The sequence below is a fragment of the Penicillium arizonense genome (genome assembly GCF_001773325.1).
Source record: "Penicillium arizonense strain CBS 141311 chromosome Unknown PENARI_contig053, whole genome shotgun sequence".
NCBI classification, from domain to species: domain Eukaryota; kingdom Fungi; phylum Ascomycota; class Eurotiomycetes; order Eurotiales; family Aspergillaceae; genus Penicillium; species Penicillium arizonense.
The window spans coordinates 1-14,572 of NW_019173330.1; the positions used below are offsets into that span (position 1 = coordinate 1).

The window sequence follows — 14,572 nt, forward strand, 5'->3', positions numbered from 1 at the left end:
TGGATGCTGTCGACCTCTTCACTCGGGGTGAGACTCTGGAGCGTCAATTCTTGGAAACCAGCCCAGATATTAGCGACCGACGCCAGAATAGCCGGTTGGGCCGGCGAAACGCGCCATGGAACACTGTTCGTCCGCAGCATTGCCGAAGTCACAAATGGATTGAATGGCTGCAGTGGCTCGGGGTTTGTTGACAGGCGCACCGGCGGGTCTTGTCTGAGCCCGCGAGGTGACGGGTCAGTGTTGTCTGATGCAGGGCGGCGCCTGGAGGCTGACGATGTCTGACGCTGGCCGGGATGTACAATGACTGATGGAGAAGCCATTCTGGAGCCATGTGGTACTCGCGACTGGTTGCGGACGGCGGCTTCATACCACTGCTGGCCAACTTGGTCGGCCTGCCGTTGCCGGTGCCATCTCGCGCAAAGGAAGTCTCTGGCGACGTCACAGAGTTTCGGCTGCAACGATGACACGTCAAATGTCTCTCTGGCGAGAGTGGCCAACTTTTGATGGCCGATCTTGGTGTCTTCAACTTTGATCAAGTTCTTGCATGGGTGGCCTTTTTTGGTCATGCCGCAACAGGAGCCAGGACCGCCGTTGGGGCTGACTTCTATCTCACAAACAAGAAACGGATTCCAAGGCAGCATGGTGGCCATTGAGGTGGTCGTCAAAGGCAGAAAATGCTTCGGATTGTGGTGTTGTTGGGCAATCACTGCAGCGTCCCCTCGTCAGCTTTATATGCCATCGTCGTGGGCTCCTTGCCTACATGGCTGCATGGCTGCTGGCATGGAACACTTCCTTGAAACAGTCGGTACGTCGAGGAATGCGTTCGAAAGCATTATGCGCCGCTATATGGCTGATCAGTGGCCCGCGAGAAGGGATATCATTCCAGATCACTGCTGCAATCAGCTGCACTTGTGACTGTCCATCGCGGTGACCAGGCAGTGGCGAACAGACTGGCTACTGCGATGAGCAGCAAAGTCGACATATGCTGGGTGAAATTCTGGGTTGCCTATGGAATTCGGAAGTGCGTGATAGGTTATGATCTACTCTTATGGCGCTAGATGAAAGTGGGTGCCAAGATAGATCCGGTTTCCAGGCTATCGACATAGCCAGGAAGTGATTTGGCGTTCCCGGGAGCTAGACTCCAGAGATTCTTCAACGCCGCCCAAACATTCTTGTCAAGGCTTTGATGCTGCCGTGTGATTGCTACGCGCCTCAGCGGAGTGACGGGCTACACTTCTAGCTGACCACAGAATTTAGCTGAGGCGAGATATATAAGGCGTCCAACTTTCAGACCTCACCCTCATTTACATTTCATTTACTTCCTAGCTCCAATCCTGTCCAATCATGGTCTGTTTCAATTTCTTGCTGATTTTACCGATAAGCTAATACATTACAGCCAAACATCAGAGACCTGCCCAACGAGCTTTTGCTGTGGATTGTGTCGTATTTGGACGGTAGTGCATTATTTGCCCTCGCAAAATCATGCAAAGACTTTGATTTTAAACTGCAGCCCAGCATCTGGAAATACAACATCAAATTTCAGAACAGCAATCTGTTGCACTTGGCCGTCAAATACGACAACGTTGGTCTTGCGGAGGCTTTGCTCCAGCACAACGCCAACATCAATGCATTTTACCGCGGCAAAACTCCTTTCATGAGGGCGCTCAAATACTCGTCCGCTGCTGTGCGTGACCTCTTGCTCAGTCGTGAAGACCTAGATATCAATATTCAAAATCAAGCGCTGGAGAGCGCCCTGTGGTATGCCATCCGCTACGGAAACCTTTCCGCGGTCAAGAGCGTCTTAAATCAACCGAACGTCCAGGTGGACGTCAAGCACAAACACGGCCGAACGGCGCTCCACCTAGCAGTCTTCGCAGGCCGAATAGGGCTCGTGCATCTGCTACTTTCTAGAGGCAGCGACCCTGATCTACAGGACGATTCGGGCCACTCGCCATGGGACTGGGCATGTCGGTTCAATAGACCCGTGATGGAAATGATTTTTTCAAACGATCCGATGGCCAAGGTGTTTCTTGGTACCCAATCATCACAGGAGGCCGAGCTACCCTTTCACCAAGCAGTATCCTATGGGTCGGTAGATGTTGTCAAACGGCTTCTCGGACAAAAGGGTCTGAACTTGGACATCCAAAATAGGAAAGGCTCTACGCCGCTCCATCTCGCCATTCGAAGCAAGCGCCTGGAAATGGTCAATTTGCTCCTAAGTCACCCCCGTGCCAACGTGAACTGCAAAGACAAAGATGGCAATACGCCACTGTGGCTGTCGACTTACTCGTCATGCGACGAGATAACCGACAGGCTATTGGCCGAGAAAGACATCAACGTTAATTTTGTTGGAGGCCGCGGAAGATTTGAAACACCGTCTACATCTCTACACCACGCCGCGACCAGGTTGGATACCGTGCTCCTACGACGGCTGCTTGCGGTGCCAGGGATCGATCCGAATATCTGTGTTGCAGGCCACTCTCCAATTTCCGTTGCCGCATATCACGGACGCATGAACACGGTTACTTGTCTACTGAGTATGGAGGGCGTGGAGATCGATGGAAGGGACGTGATGGATCCGCCCATTTGTCGAGCGGTTGCACATGGCCATCTCGATGTGGTAAGACTTTTAGTGCAACAAGGCGCACGTCTGCACATCAATGAAAGTACGATCGCAACTCACGACACTGCTCTCTGCATTGCCGCCGGTGGTGGTGACTTGGAGATGGTCGAGGCACTATTACGCCATGATCAAATTGATGTCAACATCAGGAATCGATGGTCTGAGGATCCATTGATGTTGGCGGTCAAGGGTGGGCATTCCTCGATTGTTGATGCACTTGTGGTCAATCCCAGACTGAAACACTTCAGTTTGAAGAGCTCTCTGGATCTAACAAGAAACGATTGCATCCAGAGTGCCATTCGAAGCAGAATGGAAGACGACAACATTCCACAAAGATTGTTGAAGCGGTCTCCGAGGAGAAGGTTGATGGTCTGTAAGAGCTGGCGACATCTACTTCCGGTAGCTCTCGTGATGCAATGCGAGATGGCCGATTCAGTCGACACTTTCTCCGCCAGCTACACTGCCCACATTGTCACTGGATCCGTATTTTTGTTTATAATATATTGGGTTAATAAAAGCGACACTAGAACATGCGGGATTATTCGCAGACACATTCCACAAAGGCTATAATACGAATTCTCGAAAAGATATAAGCTGCTTCCCATGCGGTAACTCTTCATTGCGACATCGTTGGATACATCGTTGGATACTTTCCACATTGTAAAAGTAAGACATAGGACAATCAAGAATATACAATCCTTCACTCTTCTCTTGCCATGTCTGGCAGCCCTGCCAGATTGAGTCTGCAAGGGTGATTCCAGCCATCGAGCACCCTAGTCAGTCGACCCCGAGATGATTCCAGTGCCTGCTCAAAGAAGTGCAGCCTAGACAGCTGCTTGTCGTGGCGAAGCTGTAGACCGTCCCTCTCTTTAAGCAGGTGTGTGCCAGACTCCTGCAAGATCTGATTGTTCTGCTCTAGCTTCTGGCCATCGTTGTGTTTGGCCACGCACGACTCCCATAGGCGTCGACAGAGTCCGACAAGTCGAGCCGCTGGAAAGGCGAATTTGGGATCGTCGCCTTCGAGTTCTGCTAGCACCTTCAAGATGGGTTGAAAGGGCTCGGTCGCCAAGGTATGTCTTGTTTCTACTTCCTGTTGCGAGGTAGAGGGCTGCAATGGTCAGCAAGAGCATTGAAAGCTGAGTCATTTACTTACCATTGGCGCATGATCAGAAGCTTCCTGTGAATTGTCCTTTTCACAAACGACTGGCAATTCACTGGACTCTTGTTCTCCTTCTTTTTCCTGGTCTGGCATGCTGTTCGTGGCATCCATTTTGCCTGTCGGAGAAAGTCTAGGGTCTGGGCTATACCACCTCCATCAATCCTTGGAGTCTTTTATAGACTAACTATACAGACGTGGTTATGTACTCAGTCTCACTATCACCATGAAACTCAATCAACGCAGTCGGCTTTTGAATTTCAGCGCTCTGTTAGCAGCCCATTCAATGATGATGATGGTGATCCAGTCTCGCGGTGTTGATGGGATGGTGAGTGTGCCTCATATTCAGTGGCTCACTGCTGATGAAAGTTCCTCCAGGAGATATATATTCGATTACAACACTTTTTCCACATTCGTTGAAAGCCTCAGAAATCCCAAAATCACATAGAGTAAAATTTACAGTACCGAAGAAGAGAAGTGAAAGAACAAGGTATCTATTTCAACGCTGGTCACAAGTTCAAAAGTTGACTCAAGTCAACAACGAAGGCCAAGCTTCAACGGGTTGACAGGTCGAATACCCGCGCCCGCGCGACCGCGGCCTGACGCTTTCCGCAGCCTAGACGGACAGAACCACACACAGCTCAGACAACCAACACTCGAGCGAGGCCAGAAGATTTCCATGTTCCTTAGATGAAAATATGAGCGCTCTTGGTAAGATAAAAGAATGAACAGCTTCCGTTGCCTCAATATTAAGACCGTAGATTCAACAGTGAGCCAACGTTTCTTAACCGACTCACTTTGACTCATTCTCTACTTGACTCTAGCATGTTTTCTCGATGAGCATCTAAGATCGCACCACGAATTTCGCTGCTAATAGTTGCGGTAGAATGAAGGCATGGGTTGCAACAGGCCTCACTTAGGATAGACATCGTGTTCAACGTTTGCTCCATAATAGAGCACGTACGCGACAGGAGCCGAGAAACTTAATAAATTCGCCGTCTCCCCCAGCAATTTGTTATACAACACTGTCACTTGTTGCGCAAAGTCGAGCAGGCCTTCGGTTCGAGGCACCTGATAAGTTCTTCCCTTTGACCTACTGGATTTCCACTGTACTGACATCTATAGTTACATCGTGGACCGACAAGCTAGAAAGTGCTTGTGAGACGCGACGACCACCAGGTCCACTATGTCACTCATGCCAGCCGATCAAAGAAGCATATTTAGGTTAGCTAGTCAAAGTACCTATGCGAACATCTGTCCACCATAGCAGCCGACCACTGTCCGCTCCTGAATATATCGATGCAAAAGAGCGGTCGAGGTAAGTCTGTCTCAGCGCGACCCTATCCGAGACTAGACTGACTTCAAAGACGATGCGAAACAAAGATCCATGCATTCCATCCAATATACACCAGCCACGGTGCCCTTTCCCGTGTCGTCTTTCAGAACATGTGAGTCATGCATTGCCTCGCCGATCGACAAGCTAACGATGGACAGGAAACCGTTGACAGCGCACCAGACTGAGTCCGAACCAGCACTCCGTCAGTGCTCCGCGCAGGGTCATGGCTTACACGCCATTTCTGGCCCTGTCACTTCAAACCATGCAACATGTCCTATGTGAAATACTGCAAACCAAGGCCGCGGGCCAACAGCAGGATGCATAAGCCCCAGACGTTCGTTGTGCACGATGAGGTGAGTGCAATATCACGCCTCCTGCTGCGCCGGGTCCGATGATTTGTGCCAACTCTGTGCCGGAGACACAAACACCACTGACATCACTATGCCATTGCAGGAGCAGCCCATCGCCGACCGCGACAATTCTTGTGGCGAGTAACCTATTCCCGCCGAGTCAGATAAGACCCAGGGCCCGACGCGCCATCGCGTCTTCCCCCTCCTCACCGCCTTCACACCATGAACAGCGGAGTGCCTCAACCTCTCACTGTCTGCACGAAGCTGTCTCCTAATACAACTGTACAATTTTTTGTCACACGTGAGTTCGTCATGCGCCTTTGCCGTGTTGTGAACTTGTCGGTTCATCCAGCGCGGCTTCTCGAAGCGACAGCCGGAGAGTGCGACGAACCTGAATACAACATGGTATATTGGTGACTACATCGCAGAACTGAATTGGAAGTGATCTAGTTGGTAAGCTGGTATGATGACGATCCTAATTGACCATCTGTCTCAACCGTACACTCGGGGAATTCTTCATCAACAACGTAAAGTACAACACCTCGTCCAACTGGATCAACACTTGCTGACTCGGATCTCACCACAAGAAGACACCCTCAGATTCTCACACTCGAATGGGAAGCGAGCAAATGTCTTGTCTGTTCAACCTCCCCTGCACCAACACCATCGCATGCTCTGTTTCTTCCACATGACTACCGGTGGCATCGACGAGTCGCTACCTCGACCTTCTCCTAGTCCATTTGGTTCATCAGATCATGCGTTGGTATGCCTACCTGATGCAAGACCCAATGGACCGCATAGCAGTGTCTGTTTCTCGGCATTTGAACACCCACAAGGGATAGCCTACTTGCGGCTTGGATCCCTGGCGTCCAGTGGGTGACCATCGTTGTCCTCAGATGGCATCTAGCATCTTTCGAGCCTAAAAACCCGAAGACACCGGGAGGAGCCGATGCTTTGTCTTGCTAGAGCCGTATTTTCGTACTGGCGAGGTTGTTAGTCGAGTCTGCTTGCATGGAGAAGGTGAGGCGAAAGTCCCGTCATTTCTAGCCGAATCAACTAACAATAGCCATGTCAGCTTCGAATCGATGGACAAGACCGAGGACAGCCAAACGAAAGAGAGAACCCATGACCCAAGAACCACGTCTGATAGAGTCCCCCTGATCCCTCTTCCTCTCCGCGTTGCTGAGCTTGTCGACATATGCGAGCGAGCGGGAACAAGTTGTTCGGACATACACGGAGCTGCATGCTATGAAAAGTGTTTCGCTCGTCCCTGTTGGGCCGAAGGTTGATTTATTTGATTCCTAAGCCTGCGTTTTTCTATCCAAGCCCGAGCACTATGTGCAAAGCCCATACACTTTGAATGTCACAGCAGCTGGAGGTCAGTCAAGCTATCCAATATCCCTTGTCTATTGAAACCGTCTTCTAACATGTCGCAATTGGCGGCACAAGCAGGTCTTGCCAGCAAATCACCGACTTCTCTACGTTCCCGAGCTCACTGTGCTTTGATCATCGATGATGTTTCCTCAAACTCATCGCGACGATATCTGGCATATCATTGTTCGCGCAATTCACAGAAGGTGGGTACGATGATCGTAACAACACCACAATAGATCTCGGGTTGTAGGACCTCTTGGACTCTCCCGTACGGCCTATACTGAATTATCTGCCCCAATAAGCGCTCATGTCATCTTCGCTTGGGGAGGAGTTTCAGCGTATGCCTGCTAGGACCACACGTGGATTAGAGCACCCCTGTGCGAATACCACCCGGTCCTGAGCGGCGATCGTGGAGAGTGTCTTTACCATTCTGGTTCCAGATGGCTAGTTGGACCCCGATCGGACTTCAATCATGCTATATCAGCAGCGGAGCATGCTGTATCGCATGACTCGGGAATAGGCCCCACAGAAAGTAACGACCGTTTCTTAATCGCTGTAGTGGACTTTTACGAGAGATTGGGGGGACTATGAATCGGAAGTACTGACGGGGAATTATTCACAAATTTGCGACGGCTCCTACGTGTAGAAGGAGCGAATCCGATATTCCCGAGCCAAAGCTCCCAATGACATGTTGACCTCGAGGGAAAGCAACTCTCACTCTAGAATGTAGGCATTTTACTATAAGGTAGGTTCGAGCGACACGCAATATCCATGTGGAGAAACGGCTCTGACTACACAAGAAACAGAGCCTATCGCATCATAATGTTTACCCACGATTCGTGTTTTCGAGCGAGACCTCATCACATGGCTCTACACTTCGTAGTTCTCTTGAGCGTACAGTATATTGCGTGATCATAGTTGAGCAACTTGTGAATTAGACCGTCTCAATTGAGTTGGAGGCGGTACGTCAAGGCGTGACCAACAGGGATCAAAATTGCCTTGCGAAATTAAAAAAAATGCAATTGAAGTTTCTATAATGTGGGTGACATGGCAAGAAACCGCGCTGCCTGCATGAGACGTTGACCACCCCTCTCTTCATCGCCCGACCATTCACTACAACAGTGATGTTTCGCTACACTCATTTCACCACATCGACATCAACACTCATCGACATCAACACTCATCGACATCAACACTCATCGACATCAACACTCATCGACATCAACACTCATCAACATCAACACTCATCAACATCAACACACCAACACATCAACTCTCACCAACTTGTTGATTATTAAGTGATGCTTCAGTGTTCATGTTATTGAGGGGAGTTGATTGTGTGTTGTGTTGCATGTTATCTAAGATACAAGTAGGCTGGTGAACAGGTATATATGTATGCACGTGATCCCAGCCTCATTATTATCTCAGTAACCGGGATATTTCAACACAACTCTCACCAACTCTCACCAACTCTCACCAACTGTTGAAATATCCCGGTTACGGAGATAATAATGAGGCTGGGATCACGTGCATACATATATACCTGTTCACCAGTCTACTTGTATCTTAGACAACATGCAACACAACACACAATCAACTCCCCTCAATAACATGAACACTGAAGCATCACTTAATAATCAACACCAACTCTCACCAACTCTCACCAACTCTCACCAACTCTCACCAACTCTCACCAACTCTCACCAACTCTCACCAACTCTCAACAACTCTCAACTCTCATCACAACAAACGTTCTATCAATACAAGCATCCTCGCACAAAATCTCTGTTCACTCTACACCTGAATGAAAGATGCCATTTTCCATTGCAGAGAAGGGATCATCGGACCACGAGAAAGGCAGAAAGAGTGGGAATACGGGTTGCTAACGACGGAAGCCTAGTTTGAACCTTACAATTTGGTGTTTGAATTTGGGATGATCTATATTCATTCTATCCATCCAATGATGCTTCTTCGGAGCATGCCACCCAATTTGATATTTCTTTTCACCTACTTTCCCCGCATACCCAATTCACCGTTTCAGGGCCGATGCGCGCGACGCGCGCGTCTTCCAGTAGATACAGGTCTAACCCTAATGAATGAGTAGTGCGTATCAGGGTGACAGGACAATACCATCATCAGTACAGGGGATCCAACAGGTGTCAAGGGATGGCGACCCCACTATGACCCACTTTGCCTCCGAAATCAAAAGGCAAGTCGTTCCGGCATCGGAAACCTGGAGTCGCTTCAATAACACTTGCGCAACACACCTTATCTTATTGCATTACAGCATTTACCCCTTGCCTAAATCCTTTTATCAGGAATAATCGCCAACTAATCTCGGCAAGTCAATGTTACAATGTCTCAGTCTAAGCCGCGTCGGACACGCTCGCTGGGCGGCTGCAAAACGTGTAAACGCCGACATGTAAAATGCGATCAAAGCCGTCCCAATTGTCAAAAATGCTCAGGGCTTGGACTTTCCTGTGAGGGCTTTTCCGATGAGGTGCAGTGGGTGCCAGCAAAGAAAAGTCAGGGTTCCAAAAGGTCATCAAACGAGAAACGAGGCTATCTGACTAGCCTCGGAATAAGGCGTCATTTATATACCGGTATGGTGCATTCCAACGCAAGAGTTTGTATATGACGTGACAGTGTGTTTGAAAAAACGCTGACCCGGGTGTTAGAACAATATAGGCGTTCAATGGGAACTATTATCAGCAAAGGACTTGTATCTGGCTCTATCGACGATTCCTTGGAGGAAATCGATTTGAGATCGCAAGACCCCGGCTTCCTGTACAAGAATGAGACGCAAGTTGGACCTTTTGCAGTCCTCCATTTTTAAAAGCGCACCTTCTTCCGGTGGCGAACATACCGACCTTGCTCTGGAAAAGCCTATGAATTCCTCCCATACACCTGCTTCAAATCATGACGTTACAGGATTTGATATTCCTTCATATCGTGCTATTGACACCGCAGATTGCGCAGGCGACCTACTACAATGGTCAGATCTCTTCAGTAATGACTTCTGTGGCGGTTTGCCTGACTCTTCCAGTGATCCTGGGAATCCCCTTGACTTCCAAACTTTCTCTCAAATGAGTGATACATATCCGGGAACGGGGTTGGCACTGGAAGATGTCTTTCTCCAGTTCCCCAATCTCCCACAGACACTCTCTCCCGTCAACATATTGGGGGATGCTTCTTTCTTGCTAAAGAACTTCCAAAAGAATATTATCCCCCAGATGACTGTTGTGCCTCTTGCTAAAAGCCCGTGGAATATTCTGAATATATCTGCGGCGTTGGTCACCCTGGGAGAACTGACCATCATGGAATCTGAAAGTGTCAGCCATGCCCGACAGGCAAACCTTTATAGTTTACTCGCTTGTTCTGCTATACACTTGGCAATGGATTCATCGACTGAAACGATTGGCTTCTGTCCGAGGAATCATTGGAAAGAAGTCTCGGAGCAGGCTTATCAGCGTGCGAATACACATATGAAAATCTCTTTGAGTGAGGAAACTGGTGGTACTAGAAAGGCCAAACTGAAGGATCAGCTAATGGCAATACACGGGCTGACGGAGTTTGCGGTAAGCCCTCACCTAATGTTGCAGTTCCAGACTAAACAAGTGTAGATATTCTCTGGTCAATATATGGATGCACGGAGTTACCTGATGGATGCGGAACGGCTTTTGCGTTTTCGCGGGCTGTCAAAATGCAGGATATCTCAGAAGCTCCGTCTTCTGTTCAACGTCTACGTATGGCTCCGCCTTATTGGAGAAAGCACATACGTTCTGTATAACTACATCCCATCAGACTCATCTGTCGACAACCTGAACACGCATTGCCAATTTCAGACACCTGATTCTAGCCTGAACTCGATAGCAGAAATTGCCGAGCGTGGCCGGAGAATAGATGACTTTCTCCATTTTGAGAATTCCGAAGGCGATCTCAACATCGATGAACCAAAAGACCGGAGAATGGACCTTCCTGATATTCATCTTCAAGATTCACGAAAGTCAACTGAGAGTCTATGCCAACAGGTGTACGGGATTCCTGAGACAATGCTTAGTCTAGTCTCACAAACTACTCGGCTGGCAAATGTCATGCAGACATTGGGGAATGCACAAGATTTAGGCATCCCGATCGGCAGCCATGTTTGGAAGACTTTGAACCGACACACTACACATCTTGAAAACGTGATAAACTCTTTCAGAAACCGCGACCTGGTTCGGGACACTTGCAAAGAACAAACCTCGCCTCATGAACTCATGGTCCAGGCTTTGAACTCCTCTCTTGTCATATTTTCTACAGGAGAGTAAGGCATGTCCATCCAGCGATTCTCGGTGGCCATGTTGACCACGTCATTGCCACATTGGGAGCATGGCTATCTCTCGTGAAAGAGGAAGGTCCCGTCGGTCCTGGGACCTTGTGGCCCATATTCATTTCTGGATGCGAAGCTACCACCGCGGCACAGCGATCAGCGATTTCGGATATAGTTGATAAGGCTGGGACAAAGAGTGGAATTTTGCCTTTCCGGACTGCTAAAGAAATCATGTCTAAGTTGTGGAAGTTACAGGATGAACAGCAAGCAGCTAACCTGGGTGATGCTCTCCCGACTTGGATTGATGTTTTAAAGGAACAGAGAATATGTCCCATGTTCTGCTAAACAGCCAACTCAATAGTTGCGCCAATAGCGAACTGGAATCATAACTTTTGATATGACCGTACGTGAAGGCTCTGTCACAAGTAACTCCTAAGCTTTACCTGTTTCCGAACCAACGAATCGACCATCTCGCGAACCTTTTGCGCAGCTCCATAGCTAAAGGCGTATCCAAGACCGCCAAAGCCGTAAGCATGTACAACATTTCCCTCCACCTCAAGACGAAACCCACCTTTTCTATAAGGACGAAAACCAACAATATCCCTCTTCACATCGCGCTGCAAATCCACAGAATCAAAGCTGCCTTCGCAAAGCTTCCTCGTCCGATGAAGAATATCAGACCGCAACTCTCTAGCTACTTCCCGCGACAAATTCCCCGGCTGGCTGACACCACCCATAATCGCACCACCGGTATACATACGCGGGATAACATAAGTATAATGTGAACCCTGGTGCAAAGAAGTCTCATCGAAATCGGTTTCCACGAACATCGTCTGTCCACGAATCGCTACCATGTTCTTGTCATTTGCAAGGCCAGAAGCACCTAGCCCCGACGCGTGGACAATCACCCTGCATCCGGTAATGTGCTCAGCTTCTCGGAGAGATTTGACCGTCTTTCGGACAAATTGCACTCCCCGGCTTTCAAGCTCTTTCTTGATCCAAGGGAGGAAGACAGCCGGGTTGACTGTCATGGACTGGTATGTGAAGCCTATCTTCGCGCCGCTTGGAAGGTCTTTTGCGATAATGCGGCGGTATCGTGGTACGAGGGTCTTATACCAGATGCTATCGTCATTTTCTCGGTCATCGTAGTATTCGGTCGCTTTGACCACCTGGTTGGATAAACCATTTATGTGAGAAAGCATTACAAGAGAGAAGTGAGCCTGAAGACCATACCTGGACACTGCTAGTCGGATCTCTGTGCGCAAGAGCCCAGTAATATTTGAAGGTTTCTACTTGGAGAGGCTGGCCACCCGTATCTGGATGAGGGTAGATTGCAGCACCGGCCCTGTTAGTAATGATATCAGCGATTGAGCCCTATATGCATGTGGCAAGAGCATAATACCAAGGGCTTGCCCAATCTAGACTGTCATCTTTCGGTAGGTCGCGAGCGAGTATCGTCACTTTGTAACCGGCGTCAGTCAGTGTCAGGGCGGATAGAAGACCGATGATCCCAGAGCCGATAATCACAATTTCCATGGTGGCGAAATGGGAGAGAAGAATTAGTATATATATTTGGAGTTTAGAATGAAATCGAAATGCTGTGTTTTGTATGACGTGTGCTTTGTCTTATAGTGTTCGCATGTCCCAAAGCCTGCGGAACGACTTGCCCATTTTCGACCGCGTTTCTCTAGTGGGGACTGGGGTAGTGTTGCCACCAATGGCTCCCCAAACACATACCTTATTGAATCTTTGTTAACTAATTCTATGAAAGCCTGCGCTAATTTCCGCCGTCTGTTTGGTTCGCTCCGACTGGCCATCGGCCTGAGGGTGGTACGCCGGATGAGCATCAGCCGATGGATGGCGAGCGTTTCCCGGAGGAGGATAGCTTCGAGGTCGACTTCATTGTGGCAAGCCGCTCCCGTGGAGCGCCAGGATGTCTTCGCGCCGACGGATCTGCTCGGCCGGAATGGACAGGATACCTCGTACAGCGGGTCGGCCGTGGACCGGTGGATAATAACTAGCTGCCTAAACGTAACCTGGCAGGTGCAGAAGAGCTTCTTAGGGAATTCTATGAGAGAGAGGCTGATAGGGAAGCCTTCGCCGCAGCCTAGCTGCAGGGAGATTAGAGCTGTCTAAGTTCAATACGGCATATGGCCAGTTATATCAGATTATTACAAGTCCCTAGATTTTCGATTACTCTCTCCACGCTCGATTCCAATTCCACTACAACTATATATACCTTAGAAGGAGAGGTAGCCTAAGGCGGTTATATAAAAACCAAGCCCTTCTCTGTAGAGGGCCAAGATACGTAGTTCGTGGAAACGTAGCCATAAAACAAGGGTCATAAGTGTGTACACAGTCACACTCATATATTGGACAGTCTCTACATGGAACCCAGCCTGGAAGCAAGTATACCCTTTCATGCAGCATTTTCACTCGACTTTGGGTTCTCTTCTTTTCACATCTTTTTTGCTCATTTTCGAGTGCCTCAAGTTGTGGTGTGCTCAACATGGTGGGCTATGTCATGTGGATTGTACAGATACAGAGCTGAGGTGGAGTGTCAGTAACGCAACGGGATATGTTCATTTGATGAACTAAGAGACAATTCATAACCATTAAGGGTCACTGGTTCAGCGTATATATAATTTCTCTTTCTACTTTTTGCACGATCAACTCAGAAAGCGCGTGTTAAGAACCGCCAATGCGGTATATAATCTCTTTCAACAACGGTTTCTTAGGTAGTTTTTCAATTAATCGAGTTCGCAAGTTGGCTTCTTCGGTCTTCTACTATTCTTGCAGCAGCCTCTCCAGGTAGTGGTAGTGTCGCCTTTGGGCCGAGTGTCACTCTGGAAAGCCTGACCTCTATGGATGCACATGGAATGAATTGTCAAGTTGAGACAAATTACATACACGACTGCACAGCCCTCTTTTGAGACTTCTTTGCAGCGCGTGCGAGCGGCGTTGCTCCATGGCTATCTTGTTCGTTCGGATCCTCGCCGTTTTCCAAAAAAAAACAACCAGAAAATTTGTAAAATCGAATGCAGCGGCGAGGTTTAAGCTTGTTATCTTCTGAGGAAGCCGATCCAGATTTGATTATTGATAGATTGTATACCATGTTTGGAACACCGGTTTAGGCACGGTGCAAAGGGATACCATTAACTGCATCCATTTTGGATTATTGTCCAGCTTTGCTTCTTCGGACTGCCTGATCCAATTCTTTGCTGCATATTCCAAGAACGGTTGATCATTGCTATAAGCAAAAAATTCCTCACGAGCTTGATCGGGGTCACCAGCCCTGACTGTAAAATTATCTTCTGAAAAGCATGTGAAAGAAAGAAGAGCGATGCAGATGGTTGCAATGAGTGGTCTCCGAGTCTTGCGCACTGAAGGTATGTCTCCAAGGTCCACAGTTATGATCAAT

The 14,572-nt window shown here is 48.6% G+C and overlaps 6 protein-coding genes across 6 annotated transcripts; 3 read left to right on the forward strand and 3 right to left on the reverse strand.

Moving 5' to 3' along the window:
- Window positions 1–14: 14 nt before the first annotated feature.
- Window positions 15–641, reverse strand: PENARI_c053G03707 (uncharacterized protein; the record flags this gene model as incomplete). The annotated part of the gene is made up of 1 exon (XM_022637436.1): window positions 15–641. A coding segment is annotated over one exon (627 nt), but the record flags the coding sequence as incomplete, so codon positions are not given.
- A 127-nt stretch (window positions 642–768) lies between these two features.
- On the forward strand, window positions 769–3,000 carry PENARI_c053G04880 (uncharacterized protein; the record flags this gene model as incomplete). Its single annotated transcript, XM_022637438.1, has 4 exons — window positions 769–805; window positions 859–1,025; window positions 1,397–2,813; window positions 2,915–3,000. 4 exons carry the CDS (start codon window positions 769–771, stop codon window positions 2,998–3,000), a joined length of 1,707 nt encoding a protein of 568 aa, XP_022482705.1.
- A 323-nt stretch (window positions 3,001–3,323) lies between these two features.
- On the reverse strand, window positions 3,324–3,893 carry PENARI_c053G08741 (uncharacterized protein; the record flags this gene model as incomplete). The annotated part of the gene is made up of 2 exons (XM_022637445.1): window positions 3,324–3,731; window positions 3,777–3,893. 2 exons carry the CDS (start codon window positions 3,891–3,893, stop codon window positions 3,324–3,326), a joined length of 525 nt encoding a protein of 174 aa, XP_022482703.1.
- A 1,491-nt stretch (window positions 3,894–5,384) lies between these two features.
- On the forward strand, window positions 5,385–5,610 carry PENARI_c053G08352 (uncharacterized protein; the record flags this gene model as incomplete). The annotated part of the gene is made up of 2 exons (XM_022637444.1): window positions 5,385–5,468; window positions 5,569–5,610. The coding sequence occupies 2 exons, from the start codon at window positions 5,385–5,387 to the stop codon at window positions 5,608–5,610; spliced, it is 126 nt and encodes a 41-aa protein (XP_022482709.1).
- Window positions 5,611–9,634: 4,024 nt separating this feature from the next.
- On the forward strand, window positions 9,635–11,149 carry PENARI_c053G02949 (uncharacterized protein; the record flags this gene model as incomplete). Its single annotated transcript, XM_022637434.1, has 2 exons — window positions 9,635–10,417; window positions 10,463–11,149. The coding sequence occupies 2 exons, from the start codon at window positions 9,635–9,637 to the stop codon at window positions 11,147–11,149; spliced, it is 1,470 nt and encodes a 489-aa protein (XP_022482711.1).
- Window positions 11,150–11,534: 385 nt separating this feature from the next.
- On the reverse strand, window positions 11,535–12,687 carry PENARI_c053G09845 (FAD-dependent oxidoreductase; the record flags this gene model as incomplete). Its single annotated transcript, XM_022637447.1, has 4 exons — window positions 11,535–11,540; window positions 11,595–12,320; window positions 12,385–12,496; window positions 12,554–12,687. 4 exons carry the CDS (start codon window positions 12,685–12,687, stop codon window positions 11,535–11,537), a joined length of 978 nt encoding a protein of 325 aa, XP_022482701.1.
- Window positions 12,688–14,572: the final 1,885 nt, after the last annotated feature.